A 23,439-nucleotide genomic window follows, 5' to 3' on the forward strand; every position below is an offset into this window, starting at 1 on the left:
GACACCTCTTTAAGACAAGCAAGGATTTTGTCATATATAACCACTGAAGAACTTGAGAAACAACCCATTTCATTTGTTTTACAACATAACATAAATAAAGATAAACTATTCCTAGTTTTCAACATACTTAAGCCTACTTGCAGAAATAGATACCAAATCTACATACACTAAACAGATTATTTAAGACCAAACAAGACGTAAAACGTAATCATACAAGTTGTTCTCCACAAATTAGGCCTTCCTTGGTGACTTGGTAGCCTTTGATGGGGATTTAGCAGCAGGTTCTTTTCCAACCTTGTCGGATTTCTTAGGCAGAAGAACTGGATTGATGTTGGGAATCACACCTCCATGAGCGATAGTTACACCAGCTAGGAGTTTCCCGAGTTCTTCATCGTTCCTCACAGCTAATAAAACATGCCTTGGTATAATCCTGTTCTTCTTGTTGTCTCTCGCTGCGTTTCCAGCCAATTCTAAAACCTATAGAAGAGAAATCCGACAATAATCAACAACAAAATCCAACTTATAATATACTGAAAAAATGAGAAGCAAAAAGAAATCACTATCATAAACAAGAACAACTAATAGAGCTACTACATCCACAGCCTTCATTATTTTTGCAACTATAAAGATTGATGTCAAAGTTAATCAATCAATACATCAACTAGTCTCAATTTGCAACTAAATATGTTCTCTTTAATACTAATATAATTAATAATTTTCTTTAAAGCAAATTAAAAATAATCTAAAAGCAAAGTTATATAAGGCTCTCAAGGTGGTAGCTTTATTAATCTTTCTTGTTTATGACAGTGATTTCAATGCATTACAAAGTCAACCATATCAAAGTTTAATCAAACAATAGATCAACTAGTATAAATCAGCATACATTCCACTTTATTCAAGTAAAGTCATTCTAACACTAAATAATCTTATCTTTTAAGGCAATTCTAATTTTTCCTTTTGAAAATTCCAATTTAACCCCAAATCTCAAACCAAAACAATAATTAAACTTAAAACCCACCAAACATAACACAACATATTGATTTGACTACATATAGAGAGAACAAATACAAATTCTTCGTTAATTTCAAATAACACCTAATTATCAAGATTTTGCAAAATTAACTCAGCAGCAAGGAAACAGCTCAAAATTTAACAAAATAAGCAAGACCCATTTGCAATTCAACAGTAAATACAAACCCCACATGCTAAATATTGAAGATTATAGAAAAAGAAACAGCTCAAGATTTTAAAAAAAAAAAAAAAAAAAAAAAAGCAAGACCTACTTATAATTTAACATTAACAAAACAACCCAAGAGGCTAAAAATTAAAGATTTGACCTCAGCAGCAAGGTATTCAAGAACAGCAGCAAGATAAACAGGAGCACCACTACCAACACGATGTGCATATCTACCCTTTTTCAAGTAACGCCCAATTCTACCCACTGGAAACTGCAAACCCGCTTTAACTGAACGGGAAACGGGTTTCTTCTTAGGCCCACCTCCCTTCCTTCCACCAGCACCTTTCTTTTCCATTTCTTACAAAGAAAACAACAACAAATAATATTTCAGAAACTAAAGGCAATTGATGATTGTGATGGGTTTTGAGGAAATAGTGAGCTGATGTTTTTATATATGGGGTTTGTGGTTTGAAGAAATGGTTTGGGGGTAGTGAGGAGTGTTGTGAGTCGTTGGATTTGGGGTGAATCTACGGTTGTGGGATGAGAGGGTTGACGATCCGTGTGAGTTTGAATGGACCAATGAGATGGAAGCACGAGGGCTTGTTGAGTGATTTGTGACAGACTGGATAAGCCTAAAGTTTGTTTTGACAATCAAAGTTTTTATCAACTAAAAAAGCAAGGTACAAGGACTCACCAAAAAAAAAAAAATGATTAGTCTTTTACAAACTTTTTAAAATTTTATAATTTTTTTATAAAACATCTTTATTTTTTATCAATAAGAGATCTGAAGAAAAAATACATCAGAGATCTGAAAAAGTCATTTTTCTTATTTAAATTATAAGTGGATACAAGATCTCATTTCCTCCCAAAAAATGAGAGAAACGATTTTTTAGTCCTTTATAAACTTTTTGTAATTTTATAATCTTTTTACAACAGATTTTTATTTTTTACCCATAAAAGAGCTGAAAAAAACACATAAGAGATATGAAAAGATCATTTTTTTTCTATTCAAATTATAAGATGGTAAGAGATGTCATTTCCTCCCAAAAAAACGGGAGAAACGGTTTTTTAGTCCTTTACGAACTTTTTGTAATTTTATAACTTTTTTACAAGAATCTTCATTTTTTGCCGGTAGGAGATCTGAAAAAAATACATAAGAGGTCTGAAAAGGTCATTTCCTTCTATCCAAATTGTAAGAGGGCAAGAGATCTCATTTCCTCCCGTTGCAAAATCAAGGTCCAACGTTATGCCTAATTTAGACCTTTATTATCCAGTAAATCGAAGAGGATGAATCAACAGAAGGTGATTTCACATCTGAATTAGAAAAAATAATAGTAAGAAATATAAAAGTTCCGTCAGAAAACAAGTCACACACATTCACCAAATATTCGATCTCATGAGTTTAGGCGATTCCACGACAATAATATAAATAGCTCAGTGTATATTAATGTATAACATGTATATCATAGTATATTTCTCACTTATAATAGACAACACTTGTGTAGCCATTTATACCTCCATTTATTATCGTGTATATTCAGGTCTATCGTTGTTACACTTCCTCTAATCATACTTTTTATCTATTATGAAAAGAGATTTCTAAAATCACTAAGAATCTTTTTAAGAAAATATCAAATGTATATTATAACAATCAAATATCTGAAAAAGACGAGAAAATAATGATGCATAAATTGATACCTCCAGTTGGTATATTTTTTGTGTAGATCCACGATTGAGAAAGTACAGAGGAAGAACGACCAATCTTCTTTGTTGTTGCTTCATCTCCGTATCGGATGCCCTAATGTGATCACCTCTTGATAAAAAATAAAAAAAATAAAAACTTCATGAAATACAGCATCAAATTAAATAATGAAAAAGGGCCAAATATAGATGCAACAACCAAATCTCTAAAACGAAGAAAGGAGAAAACGATAAGAATTTCAACCTAAAAGAGAATTACAGGATGTCTATAACAATGGGAATTTGAGAGAGAACTTGACAGGAATTTGAAGAAAAATATTAGTAAAGAAAGATGATAGAAAATATATGAAGTTACTTTTATAGTAATTGCATATTGCCAACTTTTTTAGGTTAAACAACTAATATGAGCTATCAAGTGCCACTGATCGAAGACTGAACTATTTTATGAGATTTATTGCGCGGAGTTGCTATGGAGTGCTAAATTCTCATAATTATTTAAATCCCATAAATATGAATCTAATGAAAGATTCAACTTTTGTTAAGCTAGTTCATTGATCTGAGCTTTAAATGATGAGTCTATTTTGTTAAGATCAATATATCATCTCATTCTAGGTCTCAGATTGATATCACGTGTCAAAACGATATGGCAGGTCAAATCAAATAATACAGCCAACACGATCATGCCACATGACAAAATGACGTGGCATGTATAATCAAATAAAAGGCCAGTTAAAAGGTGTCACAAGTACAAGTAACGTGTTTTGACCAATCAAACATAGTTCTGCCATTGTTTCAATCTGATTGGTCGGTGATTCAAGTGAACCAATCAAACCAAATGAGAAGTGTTGTGAGTCATTGGATTTAGGGTAAATCTACGGGTGAGATGAGAGGACGGAGAGCACGATGGTCTGATGAGTGAGGTTGACAGACTAGATAAGCCTAAAGCGTTTGCACAAGAAAAGTTTTTCCCTAAAAAACAAATTAGGAGCTAGAAGGTCATTTTCTTCTATTCAAATTGTAAGAGGGCAAGAGATCTCACTTCCTCACCAAAAACTATAAAAAGAAATTTGTAAAGGGCTACAAAATCATTTCTCCTGGCGTACGTGCATGGTGTGTGCACCGTGACTCTATGAATAACCTTCTTTAAAATTTACATAAATATTATTTTAAAAATTATGCTTGAATTATAAGGTGATTGTATTGTGTGTTAACAAGTGGCAAATGTTATCTTCTTGATTGATTTGTTTATGGGAAAAAAATTTGTGAGTGCAAAATGTTATCTGCATTATTTTTTATTATTTAGTAAAATAAAAAATAATCGAAAAAATGAGTTCTCGAAACAAAACCGACAAAATTTATAATATATTGGTTTGTTGATTTTAATATTAACAAAATATTTTAGTTTGTTTGGTTTTCATTTAAAAAACGAGTCAACCCGCATCATGAACACCCTACTAATAACTATTGGCAGAATTTTAACAAAAAGTTGACAACGAATAGCTAAATCCCACCGTACAAACTAAATAATTGGAGAATCTATATATTAAACTCTTAATTTCACGGTTGTTCCATTTTAAAATTCTGATCCAACTTCACATATATTCACGGTTTTCTCGTTCCAAAATCAAGATCCAACTTTATGCCTAATTTAGACCTTTATTGTCCAGTAAATCGAAGAGGAAGAATCAACAGAAAGTGGTTTCACATCTGAATTAGAAAAAATAATAGGAAATATAAAAGTTCCGTCCGAAAAGAAATCATACACATTCACCAAATATTCAATCTCATGAGTTTAGGTGATTCCACGACAATAATATAAATAGCTCAGGGTATATTAATGTATAACATGTATATCAGTGTATATTTCTCACTTATAATAGACAACACTTGTGTAGCCATTTATATCTCCATTTATTACAGTGCATAGTCATGTCTATCATTGTTACACTTCCTCTAAGCATACTTTTTTATCTATTATGAACAGAGATTTCTAAAATCACTAAGAATCATTTTAAGAAAATATCCAATGTATATTATAACGATCAAATATCTGAAGAAGAGGAGAAAATAATGATGGATCTCAAAGCAAAAAATTGATACGTCCGGTTTGGTATATCTTTTGTGGAGATCCACGATTGAGAAAATAAAGAGGAAGAACGACCAATCTTTTTTTATGTTGCTTCATCTTTGTATCGGATGCCCAAATGTGATCACCTCTTGATAAAAAACATTAGGATATATGGCATCAAATTAAATATTGGAAAAGGACCCAATACAGATGCAACAACCAAATCTCTGAAAATAAAGAAAGGAGAAAACGATAAGAATTTCAACCTAAAAGAATATAATAGGATGTCTATAACAATGGGAATTTTAGAGAGAACTTGAAAGGAATTTGTAGAAAAATATCAGTAAAGAAAGATGATAGAAAATATATGAAGTTACTTTTATAGTAATTGCATATTCCCAATTTTTTTGGGTTAAACAACTAGTATTAGCTATTAGGTGCCACTGATCGAAGACTGAACTATTTTATGAGATTTATTGGGCAGAGTTGCTATGGAGGGCTACATTCTCTTAATTATTGAAATCCCATAAATATGAATCTAATTAAAGATTCAACTTTTGTTAAGCTAGTCCATTGATTTGAGCTTTAAATGATGAGTCTATTTTGTTAAGATCAATATATCATCTAACTCTATGTCTCAGATTGATATCAAGTGTTAAAACGATATGGCAGATCAAATCAAATAATACAGCCAACAAGATCATGCCACAGGTCAAAATGACGTAGCATGTATAATCAAATAAAAGGCCAATGAAAATGTGTCACAAGTACAAGTAACGTGTTTCGATCAATAAAACATAATTTTGCCATTGTTTTAATTTGATTGGTTGGTGATTCAAGTGAACCAATCAAACCATATGAGAAGTATTGTGAGTCATTGGATTTGGGGTAAATCTACGGGTGAAATGAGAGGACGGAGAGCACGATAGCGTGATGAGTGAGGTTGACAGACTGGATAAGCCTAAAGCGTTTGCCCAGAAAGGGTTTTCCCTAAAAAACAAAAATTAGGAGCTAGAAGGTCATTTTCTTTTATTCAAATTATATGAGGGCAAGAGATCTCATTTCCTCACAAAAAATTATAAAAGAATTTTGTAAAAGGCTACAAAATCATTTCTCCTGGCATACGTGCATGGTGTGTGCACCGTGAATCTATGAATAATCTTCTTTAAAATTTACATAAATATTATTTTAAAAATTATGTTTGAATTATAAGGTGATTGTATCGTGTGTTAGCAAGTGGAAAATGTTATCTTATTGATTGAATTGTTTCTCGAAAAAAATTATTGCTAGTGGAGAACGTTATCTGCATTATTTTTTATTATTTGGTAAAATAAAAAATAATTAGAAAAACTGAGTTCTCGAAACAAACCGACAAAATTTATAGTATATTGGTTTGTGGATTTTAATTTTTTTTTTTAAATATTTCAGTTTGTTTGGTTTTCATTTAAAAAAATGAGTCAACCTGCATCTTGGACACCCTACTAATAACTATTGGCAGAATTTTAACAAAAATTAGACTAAGCAACTTAAGCCAAAAAATTGACAGCGAATAGCTAAATCCCACAGTACAGACTAAATAATAAGAGAATCCAGATAGGGGTGGGCATGGTACGGTAGATACCTCATACCATACCGAAATCAAAAAATTTTATACTGCGGTTTCAGTATTATGGTATTTGGTATGCATTTTTAAAAAGTTTGGTATTCGGTATTCATAAAGAAAATACTGAAATACCGAATACCATACTGAAATATATAATTACACATACAATTCATATATCTTAGTGTTATAATACCAACAAATATATAAACTAGTATTATTAGAAAACTAATTGTTTAAACGTCGGAACTTTGACTACTCTATCTTGATTTAAATATCTTTTTTGTGTGATTGATTTACAAAAGTGATTGCTTGTACTTTCTTTTGAATATTTTTACATGAGTAAGGTTTTTAGTGCATAATAATTGAGACGTTTCTTAAGTAGCGGAAGTCATAATTCTTCACGATATGAGTATAAGCAAGTCGAAGTCGGACAAACTATGGTACCGATTTACCGTACCGTAAAATACCGAAACCGAACTTTAAAATACCGAACCATACCAAATTAATTTGGTACGGTAATGGTATAATATGTTTAGAAACCGAAAACCGAAATTACCGTACCGAAGTTTCAAATACCGTACCATGCCCATTCCTAAATCTAGATACTGAACTCCTAATTTCACGCTTGTTCCATTTTAAAATTCAGATCCAACTTTACACATACTCCTAACTTCACCTTTTCCCGTTCCAACATCAAGATCCAACTTTATGTCTAATTTAGACCTTTATTGTCCAGTAAATCGAAGAGGATGAATCAACAGAAAATGGTTTCACATCTGAATTAGAAAAAATAATAAGAAATATAAAAGTTCCGTCCAAAAAGAAATCACACACATTCACCAATTATTCAATATCATGAATTTAGGCGATTCCACGACAATAATATAAATAGCTCAGTGTATATTAATGTATAACATGTATATACACTTAGTGTGTATTTCTCACTTATAATAGACAACACTTGTGTAGCCACGTATATCTCCATTTATTACCGTGTATATTCATGTCTATCGATGTTACACTTCCTCTAAACATATCAAAGTATATAATTACATTTACAATTCATATATCTTAGTATTAAAGTAATAGCAAATATATAAACTAGTATTATTAGAAAACTAATTGTTTAATTATTGGAACTTTGATACTCTATTGTCTTTTTTGTGTAATTGATTTATGATGGGGATTGCTTATACTTTCTTTTGAATATTTTTACATGTGTAAGGTGTTTAGTACATAATAATTGAGACGTTTCTTAAGTAGCGGAAGTCATAATTCTCCACGATATGAGTATATGTAAGTCGAAGTCGGACAAACTATGGTACCGATTTACCGTATTGTAAAATACCGAAACCGAACTTTAAAATACCGAACCATACCGAATTAATTTGGTACGGTAATGGTATAGTATTTTTAGAAACCGAAAATCGAAATTACCATACCGAAGTTTCAAATACCGTACCATGCCCACCCCCACCCACCAGACACACATACAAAAGTAATTTTTAAAATTTTCGGTAATGAAAATAGTTCGATATAAAATTTAATTCTAATAAAAAAAAATATTTGTGATTATATTAAAATATATTGGTAATTTTATATGTTTATACCTGAAAATATCTCATCTAAATTTATAAAATATTCTTTCTCTTCGGTTATTTCTTTTTCGTATTGCTTTGAATTGTTTGTTCTTGAATCGAGGGTTTATCGGAAACATCTTCTTTACCTTCCTAAGGTAGGAGTAAGGTACGCGTACACTCCACCCTACGCGTACACTCCACCCTTCCCAGGCCCCACTTTGTGGGATTTCACTGGGTAAGTTGTTGTTGTATTATTTCTAATTTATTGATGTTATTCACATCTCGCAAAACACGAGTAGTTTTGCTAGTTTTATTTAAATACAAAGTCTGTTTGATTTGCTTTTTAATAACTCCAAGAATTGTGCCTATTTAAACTTCATCGTCTCCACCATTGCCGAAATCGGTTGTTTGTTCGTTCTTTTTTCATTTTTTCTTTTTATGTTACCTTTCAACCTTTTTTCTTAATTATTACCTAGTGATTTTTTTTATTGGAGACTCGTGAGTGATTTTCTTTACTCAACTAAAATTTTCAATAGAAACTTAAAACACATTTCAAATTTAGTGCTTGAATTATGCTTTTAGGAAAAACTACGAAGCAAAATAGCAAAGCTAAATATTATGTAATTTGATTTAAATTTTTCGTTGCACCAACTTATTGAAAAAAATTACTTATTTTATAGTGTAAGCTTGAACACCCTTGATCAGAATGCGCTCCGCCACTGATGGCAGGTCAAATCAAATAATGCAGCCAACACGATCATGCCACATGTCAAAATGACGTGGCATGTATAACCAAATGAAAGGCCAGTGAAAAAGTGCCACAAGTGCAAGTAGCGTGTTTCGACCAATCAAATATAGTTTTGCCATTGTTTCAATCTGATTGGTTTGTGACTCAAGTGAACCAATCAAATCAAATGAAAGACGTTTGTGCTCATCATAACTCTTTCTCTCCCACAACTATAAATAGGGGTCTTCATTTTTATTTTTATTTAAAAAAAGACCAATATTCACAAGAAAAAGTAAAAGAGAGTTCGTTGATCAAGACTACATCCTACAAGCTGTTCATAGCGACCATCAAAGGATTCGTGACAAATGAATTAGATCCACATTCAAGTAAAAAAAATTCAAGATCAAGCTGCCCCCTCTTCAATTCAAATACAAGTTAAGACCAAATCCATCATATTCAAAATCTAGTTCAAAAACCTTTTTATTTATGGGTTAATTTCAGAGATCTCCCCTTTGATTTGGCTTCTTAACACCCACTTCCCTTATAGTTTGAGATATTACGTTTACCTCCTTATTTTGATATTTTTGTAACCAAACTAATTTAAATCATAAATTGTCTATAATATCCCCAAACTACCATTGTATTCGACTTTTTACTAATTCTAGGTTTTTAAATATAAGCTAAGGGTAGTTTGAGAATATTATAGACAATTTATCATTTAAATTAGTTTGGTTACAAATATATCAAAATAAGGGAGATGAGCGTAATATCTAAAACCACAAGGGAGGTGAGTGTTATGAAGTCAAACCTGAGGGAAGTCTCTAAAATTATCTCTTAATTTATTCATGAAAAGAAGAATTAGAGAAATTGTAGAGATTGGAACATTCACTGTACTTGATTTTTTTCCCCATATAATTGTCATAATATTTTCTAGTCTTGATTATTTTGTTGACGCGAATTATGTTGTTAGACTGACTTCTTATAAAAAGATAAGTCAACGAATAAATTTTTCTCCTTTATTCATCCAATTTTATTAAATATCAGTATCTTCCTTAAATCTCAAATTTATTACTACGATATAATTATTTGCAAGTCAAGATAAATTTACTGCATGTTCCAGGTATGAGTAGTTCTAATTTAAGCATCTTATTCTTATTCCTTTGTATTTACGGAGTATTGGTTATCAATTTACTACATTAGTTTAGTTTGATTTAAATATTTAAGTATCGATTCAATTGATTTGATTCTTCTAAGCAATTGTAACAAAATGTACCATTAACTTGTATATGTCATATAATTTTCTAACAAAGAATGTTGAACTGACCACCTTCGACTTATGTAGCAGCGCCCCTGACCCTATTTATGAGTACGGCAATTCTTTGATAATGAAGAAGTTCGTGAAGGAAAAAAAACTTAAGGCAACTTACACAAATGACTACACTTTGTTTTTATTTTTTATTTTTTTTACCATAGCTATACTTTTGCTAATTACATTTCACAGCTACAAAAACGTGTATTCAAATTCGGTCAATTCAGCTGTATTTCGTTGTATTCAATTCAGCTATATTCATACGTCACTACTTTTAAACTGTATTCAGCTTATTGTCTTTAAATTCGGTTGTATTCAAACAAAATAAATGCTAAAAAATACAGGGATATTCAGCTGTATTCAAAATTCACTGTATTTATTTGTATAAAAAAAAAAAATCTCCTTCGAAATAAAAGCAAAAAATACATAAAAAAAACGCTTAAAAAAACGAATACACTGAAATACACTCAGATCTGAGTCACAAGAAAAAAATATACACTCAGATTTGAGATACAAGAAAAAATAGCCGGCAACGACGCAATCGTCCGGTAAGGATCCAACCAGAAACCCATTTATTTCTATGTATTCAACACAAAAACAAATACATCTCAAGCAATAACAATGATAAATACTCAAATCTGAGAAATACACTCAGATCCGGCAACGGCGCTGTCGTCCGGGTCGTCTGACCGTCAACCATTTCTTTCCCACAGCCGTCAAAGGCGAAGTCCGCTGTTGTGATCGACGGCAAAGACGCTGGAGCTAGGAGGAAATACTTAGATTTGAGAAATACACTCAGATCCGACAACGACGCCGTAGTCCGGCCGTCAATCATTTCTTTTCCACCGATGTCAACGGTGAAGTCCGCCGCTGCGATTGACAAAGAAAGACGCTTGGAGCTAGGAGGAAATACTCAGATCTGAGAAATGAAGATGCTGGAGGAGGAAGAATTATAAATACACTCAGATTTGATGCATTGTAATTATTTTAAACTATAACTATTAATGATAAATACCTAGTAAGTGTTGGATACACCATGTAAGAATCCCAAAAACTTATCCACACCAAATATAAACTATGGCAAGCCCTGACTCATATATAATGTTCGTTACCGTAAAAGGGTTTCTTGCTATCTCACTGTTTCCTACCTATGGCGTGCGACTTCAACGAGAAACAGTAAACAATAATCTAAAATAATACCCTAAACAACCTATGTTACTATGATTCTTCAAAAATGTTAGAAGGTGCGTGTCATTCTTCAAAAATAGTGCATTTTTGAACAGTTTGACACGAGTGCAATAATATTTTCGGAAAATCCAAGACAATACAGGATACAGCAGACATCAACAATGAGCTTATCAGCGGGACAATTTGACGAATTTTTTGTTAGATGAGTATTTTAGCCAGAAGGTACAAACCAAACAACTCAAATGTTTCTATCGAGAATCTTATTGAAAGTTTTAAGAAATTGAGAACGAAGAGGGGTAAAAGAGAAGTAGGAACTATTCTCAGCTGCTAGGAGCTCCTATTTTGCTTGGCAATGCAATATTTCATAATTTGCAAATATGCTATCTGAACAACAAGTAGCTTGGAAAAGGAAATGTAAAAAATCTCCTTGCAGCCAATGGAAAACATGCAGGAACCTCATTGTTTTCTTTAGCGGAAACAGCAAACATCTAGACCCTGTCAATAGTAACGAGGAAAATTCAGTCAACAGGAGCGAATAGAGACGAGGAAGAGTAAAACATGCTCGATAAATTATTCATTGCGGCAAAAGAACAATCAAACATTAGAAGCAGAGAAATTGGAGAAAAATCAGCTAAAATCACCTTCAAGCAACAGGAAGCAACAATTAGGTAGAAAGGTTATATAGGAATAATGCATCAAGTGAAACAACGGGTGCTAACTCAATTAGGAGAGAGATAAACATCTTCAATAGAGATGTTCAACAAATACACATGCCATTGGATGTGGGGAACTACATGAAAGGAATAGCCGCGTCGACAATACCAAAGTTTCTTGCCAATTATTTGGAAATAAAAGATGATTTGAGATTTCAAGCACAAGTATCAACGCTGGAACTAAGACGGTTAGTAGAGAGTCCCATCACCACACAACATATCTTATGAAGGATCAGTTATGAAACAAATATATCTCTATGACAGTAATAGAAGTCATTCAGACATGATTTCATATTATAGTTTACTAGTACCTTTGAATGTTATTTAAAGATTTGGTTCAATAATTCCCCCCCCCCCCCCCCCCCCGATTGCTTCATTTGTTTTCTATCATGCTATTTTGTTGTCATCATTTTCTTAATACCCTGCTTCAAATCCTTTTCTTTTCTTTCAAGCTGAGGGTCGATAGGAAGCAACCTCTCTACCCTCACAAAGGTAGGGGTAAGGTCTGCATACATCCTACACTTCCCAAACCCCACTTGTGGGACTACATTGGGTATGTTGTTGTTTGTTTGTTCAATAATCCCCCCCTTCAAAACACATTTCAAGATCCATCCCTGCTCTTACAAGCAAAGGGTTAGATTAAAATATATACAAAAATCAAAGGACAGTTTCACACTTCGAAGCTCGTTGAATACCAGAACATTTGTGTAGCTTCTTACCCTCTTTATGAACACAGTGTGCTAGTTAATCCTCCCGTGTTGCTTAGCATTATGCGTCACTAAACAAAGAGACCTGCTACTACAATTCATTCCTGGCCATCTCAGGGTTGAGCACCGCCCATGTAAGGCAATATTGTCATTCTGTCGCATGACATGCACATTTTGTATGGGAGCAGCAGCACACTGATATAGTCATAACAAAGGCATTTAGCACCAAATGTGACATTTTGTCACATCTAAAGGTACTTTATCCATGAGAGTAGGGTATCCTGCTGTACTAATAGCCTGCTTGGCCAAGCTTTTAGGAGAAGAAAAAGTGCTTCGAGTAGAAGCAAAAACTGTTTTTGAGAAGTTGAAAAAGTAGTTTTTCCCCAGAAGTACTTTTTTGAAAAACACTTTTGAGAAAATACACTTAGAAGCAATTTCTAAAAATTTGGCCAAACACTAATTCCTGCTTAAAAGTGTTTTTCAAATTGATTAGACAAATACAAACTGCTTCTAAGTTCTGACCAAAAATACTTTTAAAAAATAAGCTGCTTTTAGAAGCTCGGCCAAACAGACAATACATCGTAAAAGCAAATTACTATCTACTCCTTTTAACATGGATCCAGCAACCAGCAACTGTGTCTGCTGTCCTTGTATCATATTAAGAGTTCAAATTGAAAGGCACTACTTCAGCACAGTTCAGAGGTTAACGGAGCATGTTAAAATAACAAAGTGCTGCACAACATAGTTATATTCCTTATAAGCCAAGTCCTGCTGGCTTAACGCCCATTGGATGGAACCTTAAAGCATCGCCTATTATGCTGAGCATTACTTCAGCACTGTTCAGGGGTTAAAAGAGCATGTCGAAATAACAAAGTGCTGCACAGTATAGTTATATACTTATATTTCTCCTAAGCTAAATCCTTCTGGCTTAACGCTCATAGGATCGCACCTTAAAGCATCACCCATAATGCCGAGGATAACATGTTATGTAGCTAGTTGTTCACATTCTCTTCAAATGTATTAAATTGCTTGGGTAGTATGCTAGCCTTAACTCCTAATTCTGCTTCTTGCAGAAAATTAACATAAGATAACAGCTTCTCCTCATTTTAATTAACAGCAAGTCAACTAGAACTAAGATACAGAACTTTTTTGAGAAACTGGTGGATTTTCATTTATAGTGTTTTGACCGTTGACGATCTTCTACTCCCAAAATATGCACCAGAATTTGACAGGGTGAATTTCATTGTCGCCCTGGCTTCTGAAGACAAAATTCATTCACCATCCAATCTTTTCTTTTGGTGCTAATGGTCACATTTTAGAGCAGTACGCTGCTAAAGATCCTAACATATAGAACATAATTCCTTCAATGGGCTTTTTGTTTCTTGATAATCCTGGTGTCCCAGCCAACATGGATGCAGCTCGATTGATTCCACGGGTACCAGGTACTGGCTACTTCTCCAGCATAGGTATCAGTTAACTGTGTCCACCAAGGTTTGGACAGATGAAATTAGAAGCTGAGACCTCATGATTCTCAACCCACTTCATTGATCACAAGGTCACGCCCTTGGGTGCTTCAACGAGTCATGTTATCAACTTTGAATCAAAAGGCTATTGATGTAGAAAAGTACAACATATCTAAGAACTTGAGGCTGCCACAGACTTTTAGATGACAAATTCTCCTAATATAAGATACAATATTTCTATTTAGAACAAGCAAACATATCTTAACAATTCCTGATATTCATGCAAAAGCTAGAAACACTAATTCAAATCGAGTATCATTTATGCAGTACTCAAGCAAAACACCATACCAACAAGATGCAAATGAACTAGTAGAAACTATAACAGAATTAAAAGATGAAAAAAGGGTGATTCGATATAAACCTTGTATCGCCAGCATTCATATTTCTCCTAAGAATCCGACCCTCCGTATTCGATTCACCCGATTCTATCAACTCTCTTAACCCCAAATTCCGAACTTTCTCGCTCTCCTCTTCTTGTTTCTTCTTCATAAGCTTACCATTAACTCTTTCAAAATAATTCCCATAAATGTACTCAGGTGTATACCCATTTTCCTCATCAAACAGCATTACATGACCGTGCCACTCCCAAACCCGATAATCCGAACCAGTATCCTCATGAAACCCAACACATATGTAGTGCTCACCAATAGGAACAGCTTGGCCCGAATTGTGTTTAAGGGATTTAATTTCTCCAGTTAAGATTATCCGGATTATCTCCTTCTTGACCCTGGATTCTCCTAATATAAGATACTCTCACCATCTCAATTTATCTGACACTCTTTCCAACAAGAATGGCACATTCCTATACTCAGTAACAACTTTAAATTCCCCGTTTTACCCTTAATGAGATGATTTATAGCCCCACAAATATTTATGGCTTACGTTGTATTCAAGATTTCAACCAAAACACCATCCAAACAAGAAAAGAGCATAAATGCAAACGAACTAGTAGATACTATAACAAAATTAAAAGACCAGAAAAGGGGTGATTCGATATAAACCTTGTAGAGCCAGCATTCATATTCCTCCTTAAAATCCGACCCTCATTATTCAATTCACCCGATTCGATCAACTTTCTCACTCTCCTCTTCTTCATTATCAATCTTCTGTTCTTGTTTGTTCTTGATAAGCTTACCATTAATTCTTTCAAAGTAATTCCCATATATATACTCAGGCGTATACCCATTTTCCTCATCAAAAAGCATAACATGACCATGCCACTCCCAAACCCGATAATCGGAACCCGTATCCTCATGAAACCCGACACATATGTAGTGGTCACCAATAGAAACAGCTTGACCCGAATTGGCTTTAAGGGATTCAATTTTTCCAGTTACGATTGCCCGGTTCATCTCTTTCTCAATCCTGGATTCTCCTAATATAAGATACTCCCTTTATCCCTTTCTCAACACTTTCCTTTTCAATCAGTCCCAAAAAGAATGACACATTTCTATATTTAGTAGTAACGACATAACTTTAAACTTCCCATTTTACTCTTAATGAAATGATTTATAGTCACACAAATATTTATGGATTCAAACACCATCCAAACAAGAAAAGAAGTGCATATATGCAAATGAACTAGTAAAAACTATAACAAAATTAAACAACGAAAAAAGGGGTGATTCGATATATACCTTTTAGCGCCAGCATTCATATTCCTCCTAAGTATCCGACCCTCGTTATTCGATTCTCCCGATTCAATCAACTCTCTCAACCCCAAATTCCCACTTTTCTCCTCTTCTTCTTCTTCTTCTTCTTCATCTTTTTCAATCTCCTGTTCTTCCTTTTCCTCTTCTTTCTTCTTCATGAGCTTAGTATTAACTCTTTCAAAGTAATTCCCATAAATGTATTCAGGTGTATACCCATTTTCCTCATCAAAAAGCATTACATGACCATGCCATTCCCAAACCCGATAATCCGAACCCGTATCCTCATGAAACCCGACACATATATGGTGTTCACCAATTGAAACAGCTTGACCCGAATTGGGTTTAAGGGAATCAATTTTTCCAGTTAGGATTGTTCGGATTATTTCTTTTTCGACCCGAGATTCTTCTTTTGCCAGCTCGAATTTCGAGGAAGAGTCGTCGTTGTTGTTATCATCATCATCGTCATCGTCGAAAGGGAGAGTGTTGAAAAGGAGATCTTCAAGGGACTGTTTGGAAGGTGGATTTGGAGGGTTAATTTGGAGGCGGTTCATTAGGGATTGGAGAAGAAGGTTGTCGAAGTTTGGGGTGTTGGTGTTGTAGGAATTCATGGTGGTTTGGTGATTGGATTGGAAGGGTTTAGGAGAGGTTTATGGGAAGAAAGAGTGGGGAAGCTAAAGCCAAATTCCACTTTTAACTCACTAGTGAAATATCTTATTTTTTTAAAGAGAATAAAAATCTTTTTTTTTTTTTAAAAAAAAAAAGATATTCTCAAACAATAGTAATTTGTATTTTATCAAGTCATTTGACATATACTTTTGTTAGTAGTTTGTGTTTGATTCATATTTTTTTAAGAGTATTTTTTAATATTAAATTACGAGAAAAATAATTAATTTGATAAAGATAAGTTTATGATAGGAAAACTTGTTCTGCCAACTTAAAACACTTATCTAAGTAAGATACTATTTTCTTCAACTTTTAAAAGATTAAAAATAACTTCAATTACTATTAAAAACACTTAATTTTTTCCTGAAAGTCTCGATAAAATCAAATCAATTAATCTGATGTTGTTTTTCCTTCTAGATCTCTTTGATTTCCACATTCTTAATTTTCTTTTGACTGTATTGTGAAGCACTTCTTTTTTGTATTGCCTATTCCACTTTGTAAGATTTCACTAGGTATGTTGTTGTTGTTATTTTTGTAGGGAAGTTCTTCACACGATATGAATTTGTCATTCTGTTCCTCTACGTTCCCTAATATGCTAGTTTTGGTCTCTCAAACTGAACTAACTTCTGTTTGCTCACATCTCTCTCTCTCTCTGTTTTTTTTTTTTTTTGTTTTTTTTCGGTTGGATCTGCCTATCTCACTATAGCTACTTCAGTGTGCTTAATTTCCTTTGATTAACCTTCATACAATTAACGCAGAATTTCATGATTTGTTTTGGACGATAAAAGCTGTTACTGAGATAAAGAAGCAGAATATTTATGCCAAACGGAAATACGAAATAAACCTTAAGATACACCTTAATAAGTTTGAACAGATCAAAATAGACAACATCTGGTCCAATATAGAAGCCAATTAAGATTAGGGAACAGAACACAAGGCATACACACTTCGTATATAATCCATTTCATAAACCGGACAATTGAGATAGTTCAAATCTTACAAAATTTGACAAGGGGAAACATGAAGTTTCCTTTTCGTCATCATCTTGTACTGTATGGAATTAATTTCCCACGCAGTAGATAATACAAGCGTATTGTATATAGCATGTAATATGCACATGCAACATCGTATAACTGTGCTTTGCAGTACAGGTAGACAAAATATTAGAGCAGTCCTATTATATGGTATATTAGTGTGAAAAATGTAATATCGACCAGCATTCACGACTTGAGGAAGATGAAAAGACTATCATCTCCTCAGGCTCTCCACGATGTAGTCCGCATATAGATCCCTGAGAAGAAAGAACATAATCAATTAAGCAGCTAGTGGAAGCAAAAAAAGATTGCAATATGACTTTATATTAGAACCTAATTCACTAATGATAGCTACTCCAGATCTTGTTATCCTATGGCCAGAGAATATCTGATCTGGTCTGGTCAGGTTAAAAATTTATGATTCTGATTTTGCATCTTTAGTAATTTGAACACAATGCCCTCTATGCTTATTATATAACATCTATGTTGTTTGTTCGGTCTTACATACCGCAGAAGGGAGAAAAGTTGTACTTATGGTAATGTTTGAGAAAGTGCTAGGTAAACTTACTGGGAATGCTCGACTGCTTCGAAGGCTTTGGCGGCTGGAAGAAAGTCATTAACAGCAACTTCCTTGTTCTCATTTTTCTTGTCTGATACATTCGTCAAGGACCAAACGATATACTCAAATTCTCCTTATTCATGCTTGCACACACCAAACAGTAAACGAACACATCATGAAAAATTCATAAACATCTGAAATTAAAATGCATGTTGTCCTAAGATTTGTGATATTAGAAAAGGATACAATCCTCAAAGAAGCGACGGATCTCAGCCAAACGATGGGGTGGCAACTCATTGATATCAGTGTAGTGCTTATACTCGGGATCATCAGCACATACAGCAATTATCTTGTCATCCTTTTCTCCCTGTGTTCTGAATAGAATTAATATATGGCAAGATTGGGGACGAAATTTTTACTTTAAAAAAGATATATACCTGATCAATCATGGGCATAAGACCAATTGCTTTGGCCCTAAGAAAGCAACCAGGAAGAATAGGTTCCTGTAAATTAGCATGATAAGAATCAAGAGAAGAAATAACTGTTGATAGGCATCCTCTTAAAACTCGAAGCACAATTCATACAGCTAAAAGCCACAATATTGATAATTTCCTTGATTTGCAAGTATATGCATTGCAAAGGCCACACAAGGTTAACTTGTGCACTTCCTTGAGACCCATGCACTGCACTGGCAAACTATTGTAGGCTTGGCTTCTTAAGAAAACTCGACAGTTTTACAACATATAGATCAAAAACATATACTCCCCCGTCCCAATTTATGTGATTGTGTTTGGATTATGCATGGAGTTTAAGAAACAAAGAATGACTTTTGACACTTGTGGTCTAAAATAAGCCATAGATATTTGTGTGGCTATAAACCATCTTATTAAGGTTTAAATGATCATTTTAAAGTTAAATTGTTACTATATATAGAAAAGTGTTACTACTCTTTTGGGACTGGCTAAAAAGAAAAAAGTTTCATCTAAATTGGGACGGAAGGAGTAATATGGAAGTCAATAGGTTATACAAGGTAACATAAAGTTGGAGAAAGTTGTTTGAAGTCAAAAATCTATCTTAAAAGCAAACATTTTTTTCCAGAGCAAATACTGAGATCACAAATGCCTATAATAAGACCTAACACCAGAACCAGTTCAGCTTTTTTGCCTCCAGCACCATTTTAGTAGTAGATATAGGTTTGGAAGTTTAAAGAGTGATTTAGGTAAGTTACAACCTACCTATATCTTGTCCCTCCCTTACACATGAAACATGTAAGTTATAACGTAAGTTCTTAAACATAAGCAGCAGTTCAACAATTAGCTAATATCCGCAGTGTGTTGTTTATCAGGACAATGGGAAAGGATCATCAGCTTACCTGCATGATGACTAAGACATCCAGAGGGTCACTGTCCTCACAGAGTGTACGAGGGATGAACCCGTAGTTGTGGGGGTATACAACTGATGAGTAAAGAACACGGTCAACCTGGAATGACAGAGTGTTTCAGGTAACTCGGCTAAAAACTTTCATAATTTTACTCATTTCAAAAGATACAACTTATACCTTGATCAGTCCAGTTTTTTTGTCAAGTTCATACTTCACCTTGCTCCCCTTACTGATCTCAACCACCTTCACCAACCAATTGGTAGGTTAACATACAGAAGATATTTCTTAACCAAGAACTAACATTACCCATATATATAAAATCAGGGAACATAATAACTTGAACCATATAGTAGCCTCTAGTAAGTCCTAAGGTACCTAGGTGAAAAGCCACCTTATATAGTGAAGCTCTTAGAGATTACAACTAGAGAAGTAAAGCACCACTAACTAGGATAGCATAAAGTCAGAGCGTGGGCTAAAGAAGACTTCTTGGAAATATTTCAGTTGATTCAGATTTTGTCAGCTGCTCCTATGTGAAATTAGAGCATTGGCCTAGAAGACCAATCATACTTGCTTGCACATTTAGAACTCAAAGATTTACAATCTGTTTTGGACTTTATATCACCTAAGCTAAATATTAAAAAGAGTTAACATGCAGATAGAGCCAGTTATTATTCAGCTTATATGTGAAACATAAATTGACTTATTCGTATGAACTGATACAACGGTGTAACCATATCAAATAACAGTTCGAAAGTTCTGAAGCAATATAAAGAATCCTTACCACATTAAAAATCTTTGGGGCATCAGGTCCTGCAGCAAAACATAAATTTTATCTCTTGAATATTCCAGGAGACATTTCTTTACACAATTGTGAGAAAGGCTGTTGCCCCTTACAGAATGTAAAAATACCTATCTCGAGATCATGCCAAGGATGAGCTGCAACTGATCTCCGTGTCATGGAAGAAAGTATTCTTTCGTTAAGAGGTGGAATGGATAACTTGTGGGGCACTGAGGCCTTGACTGCAGTTTCGATCGGTGGAACCATAATTGCTAGCTGGACATCAAGGTATTAGTAGCACGTAAGAATCTCCATAGGTATGGGAAAAGCAAATGTTAACATTCGGAGCAGAGGCATCAAACAAAGTTGTCCAACAAAAACAACAGGGAAGAAATATATGCATATTACAGACCAGTGACCCGGACTCAGAATGAAACAAACAAACTTTTAACATCCAGGAATTATCAGTCGGGATTTATATTTCTATTACATCGAAAATCATTATCTTCCCGTGGACAAAGAAAAAAGACCTTATTCTAATAGATAATGTAAACATAGGATATACATTTGATATAGAGGTTACAATTTGCAGCTCTGATATATAGGTACAACCAGGGGCGAATCCATGTGTAAAATATGGGTCACGTGAACACATGATCACCCAACTAAACTCGGTATATTATATATATAATCCTTAAAATATATCTAATATTAATTGAAGGAACACATGGTCAAACTAGATTGAGTGGAGCATTGGTTAAGTGTTGGGTTTAATCCCTTAAGGTTGTGGGATCGAACCCTACTAAGTGCACTTTTGCATCATCATTTTTTTTTAAAAAAAATTCTAAGGTGGACTCATCCTCCTGAAATCCTGGATTCGCCTCTGGGTACAACCAGCAAGGCCAGATCTATCTCATTTTATATCTAGCTATGCAATACTGGTTGCTCGAATTACAAAACTGTTGTTAATATTTAAGTAGTAACAAGGAAAAAAAGGGGAAATTTTCAAAAATATACAGCCCAACATAATATATTACGCCATGTAGCCCAATATACAATATTATACAACATTATACCGGGGTGGAAAGCATTATTTAATGTATCAACCTTGTACAAAGGTGTATAATAGTGTATAAGAGGTGTTTATACACATATATGAGTTAAACCAGATAAAAAGCTCAAAATATGGGCTATGTGGCGTAAATATTTTCTCCCAGTAGATATAGAGCGTAATTTTCCCAAAAAGAAAAAAAAAAATCCAACACTACACGAAATGCAATCTGGAAAATAAGAAATACATGAAGTATACATATGGCAAAAAACGATAAAAAGCTTCAGAAAATAAATCAAAGCCTAAAATAGAGAATCTAAGGCACTTAAACTCATTAAACCGAACATACTAAAAGCTATCTATACATGAAGAAACAAAATCGTTTTCAAACAAAAAATTCTTCAAAAATAGAAATGAATAAGGAAATTAAGTCCTTAAACCATTAACAATAAAGACATTTATCCATCAACTACGAACAAAAATCAGAGTTAAAAAAAAAAAATATATATCAGTAAAAAGTGGGAGAAAATGCCGTGAAGAAACCGATCCCTAAATGCTAAAAGCATTACTAAAAAACGAAAAAAAAAAATGAAAAACATGGAAATCAATGACTGAAACAGGTAAATGAAGATCATGAAAGTACATTTACAGAAGAATCACTCGCACATTGAAAAATAACAGAATAAAAGTAAAATCAAACCATAACGTACGGAAAAAAAAAAGCTTCAAAAATAGAAATGAATAAGGAAATTAAGTCCTTAAAGCATTGACTACAAAGATATTTGTGTATCGACGAAGAACAAAAAAAAAAAAAAAAGAGCGAAACGAAAACCAAAATTACTACAAAACGAACAAAAATGAAAAGCAAAAAAATACACGGAAATAGAATGGCTGAAACAACAAGTAAATGAAGATCATCAAAGCACATTTACCAAACAATAACTCGCGCCTTGATAAATAACAGAACAAAAGTTAATGCAAACGCCAAAAAGTACGGAAAATGCGTTGAAATAAAAAAAAAATATAAACAACAACAAAAACAGAGTGAAATATAAACCAAATATATCAGTAAAAAATGTAGGAAATGCCGTGAAGAAAACGATCCGTAAAAGCATTACTAGAAAACGACAAAAAAATATGGAAATGAATGCCTGAAACAACAAGTAAATGAAGATCATCAAAGCACATTTACCAAATAATCATTAAGTCAAATCAAACGCAAAAAGTAAAACAATCTATACCTGAAGAACGAAGTGTCGGTGGAAAACACAACTCAGATCTACAAAAGAGAAAGCGTATGAACAACGGCAAAGGGAGAAAGAGTATTTATAGAGAATAAACCCTAGAAAGCTGTTGAGTAAAGGAGAGAGTTAGTACACTTCTCTTCTCTCTTTGATGATACAGTCAGTACACACTGTAAAACGCGTTTCCCCACCCCTTCTTCCCGCTCTAATACTCTGCCATTTAAGCTGCTCAAGCTATAAAAAATAACAAAAAGAAAGAGAAAACAAAAAATGCACAATTCTTACGTTTCAATTTGATTTTTTGTTTTTTTCCTGCAGACGGAAGATTCTAACGTGGAACGGAATATTATAAATATCCGTTACAGGTAAGAATTATGATACTTGGAATTAATAATAATTTTTTCGTCTCAATTTATATGATACTAAAATTTGAAGCTAAATTGATAAGATTAATTACATATTTAAGATTAAATTTTATAAATTCGAAAACTACATTAAAAAAAATACAATGAATTTGATTTGGTGAAAAAATACATCTTAAAATATTCGTTAAAATTAATACATTTTGAATCTTTGGGAAGCGAAAAATGTTACGGGGATATAAATAGTAGTATTTGTTTACGAGTTGAAAATGTTATTTAATTTGGAGTTGTGTTTGAATATGAATACAAATCGGAGCTGTTTTTAAATATTTGTGAGTGATTCGAGATCGTGAAAATAGCTTTTTGAGCTATTCGAATTTTCAAAAATTCTAGAATTCAACTTGAATTCGGAAAAGTCA

At 33.4% G+C, this 23,439-nt stretch overlaps 4 protein-coding genes across 4 annotated transcripts; all 4 read right to left on the bottom strand.

The window, feature by feature from the left end:
* Window positions 1-8: 8 nt before the first annotated feature.
* LOC132057181 (histone H2A) lies at window positions 9-1,604 on the bottom strand. Its single transcript, XM_059449649.1, has 2 exons — window positions 1,338-1,604; window positions 9-477 (listed from the first exon to the last, which is right to left on the bottom strand). Exons 1-2 carry the CDS (start codon window positions 1,530-1,532, stop codon window positions 232-234), a joined length of 441 nt encoding a protein of 146 aa, XP_059305632.1. The 5' UTR covers window positions 1,533-1,604; the 3' UTR covers window positions 9-231.
* Window positions 1,605-11,712: 10,108 nt separating this feature from the next.
* LOC132057182 (uncharacterized) lies at window positions 11,713-16,650 on the bottom strand. The gene is made up of 2 exons (XM_059449650.1): window positions 15,934-16,650; window positions 11,713-11,848 (listed from the first exon to the last, which is right to left on the bottom strand). Exons 1-2 carry the CDS (start codon window positions 16,554-16,556, stop codon window positions 11,842-11,844), a joined length of 630 nt encoding a protein of 209 aa, XP_059305633.1. The 5' UTR covers window positions 16,557-16,650; the 3' UTR covers window positions 11,713-11,841.
* On the bottom strand, window positions 13,411-15,648 carry LOC132058586 (uncharacterized). The gene is made up of 2 exons (XM_059451046.1): window positions 15,378-15,648; window positions 13,411-15,048 (listed from the first exon to the last, which is right to left on the bottom strand). The coding sequence occupies exons 1-2, from the start codon at window positions 15,646-15,648 to the stop codon at window positions 14,624-14,626; spliced, it is 696 nt and encodes a 231-aa protein (XP_059307029.1). The 3' UTR covers window positions 13,411-14,623.
* A 908-nt stretch (window positions 16,651-17,558) lies between the features above and the next one.
* LOC132057183 (soluble inorganic pyrophosphatase 4) lies at window positions 17,559-22,796 on the bottom strand. The gene is made up of 9 exons (XM_059449651.1): window positions 22,656-22,796; window positions 20,495-20,639; window positions 20,367-20,395; window positions 19,763-19,828; window positions 19,577-19,684; window positions 18,642-18,707; window positions 18,451-18,571; window positions 18,214-18,295; window positions 17,559-17,902 (listed from the first exon to the last, which is right to left on the bottom strand). The coding sequence occupies exons 2-9, from the start codon at window positions 20,628-20,630 to the stop codon at window positions 17,860-17,862; spliced, it is 651 nt and encodes a 216-aa protein (XP_059305634.1). The 5' UTR covers window positions 20,631-20,639; window positions 22,656-22,796; the 3' UTR covers window positions 17,559-17,859.
* Window positions 22,797-23,439: the final 643 nt, after the last annotated feature.

Source organism: Lycium ferocissimum, chromosome 5, assembly GCF_029784015.1.
Source record: "Lycium ferocissimum isolate CSIRO_LF1 chromosome 5, AGI_CSIRO_Lferr_CH_V1, whole genome shotgun sequence".
Classification (NCBI taxonomy): Eukaryota; Viridiplantae; Streptophyta; class Magnoliopsida; order Solanales; family Solanaceae; genus Lycium; species Lycium ferocissimum.

What these genes read in the sequence shown, in the direction of transcription:
- LOC132057181 (XM_059449649.1), bottom strand. Translation starts at nt 1,532, where the DNA reads ATGGAAAAGAAAGGTGCTGGTGGAAGGAAGGGAGGTGGGCCTAAGAAG. An exon ending in TTGAATACCTTGCTGCTGAG is followed by an intron (nt 478 to 1,337) that starts GTCAAATCTTTA and finishes TCTCTTCTATAG; the next exon opens with GTTTTAGAATTGGCTGGAAA.
- LOC132058586 (XM_059451046.1), bottom strand. Translation starts at nt 15,648, where the DNA reads ATGAACCGGGCAATCGTAACTGGAAAAATTGAATCCCTTAAAGCCAAT. An exon ending in TGATAATGAAGAAGAGGAGA is followed by an intron (nt 15,049 to 15,377) that starts GTGAGAAAGTTG and finishes TGAGATGGTGAG; the next exon opens with AGTATCTTATATTAGGAGAA.
- LOC132057182 (XM_059449650.1), bottom strand. Translation starts at nt 16,556, where the DNA reads ATGAATTCCTACAACACCAACACCCCAAACTTCGACAACCTTCTTCTC.
- LOC132057183 (XM_059449651.1), bottom strand. Translation starts at nt 20,630, where the DNA reads ATGGTTCCACCGATCGAAACTGCAGTCAAGGCCTCAGTGCCCCACAAG. An exon ending in TTGGCATGATCTCGAGATAG is followed by an intron (nt 20,396 to 20,494) that starts GTATTTTTACAT and finishes GTTTTGCTGCAG; the next exon opens with GACCTGATGCCCCAAAGATT. An exon ending in CCGTCGCTTCTTTGAGGATT is followed by an intron (nt 18,296 to 18,450) that starts GTATCCTTTTCT and finishes CGAATGTATCAG; the next exon opens with ACAAGAAAAATGAGAACAAG.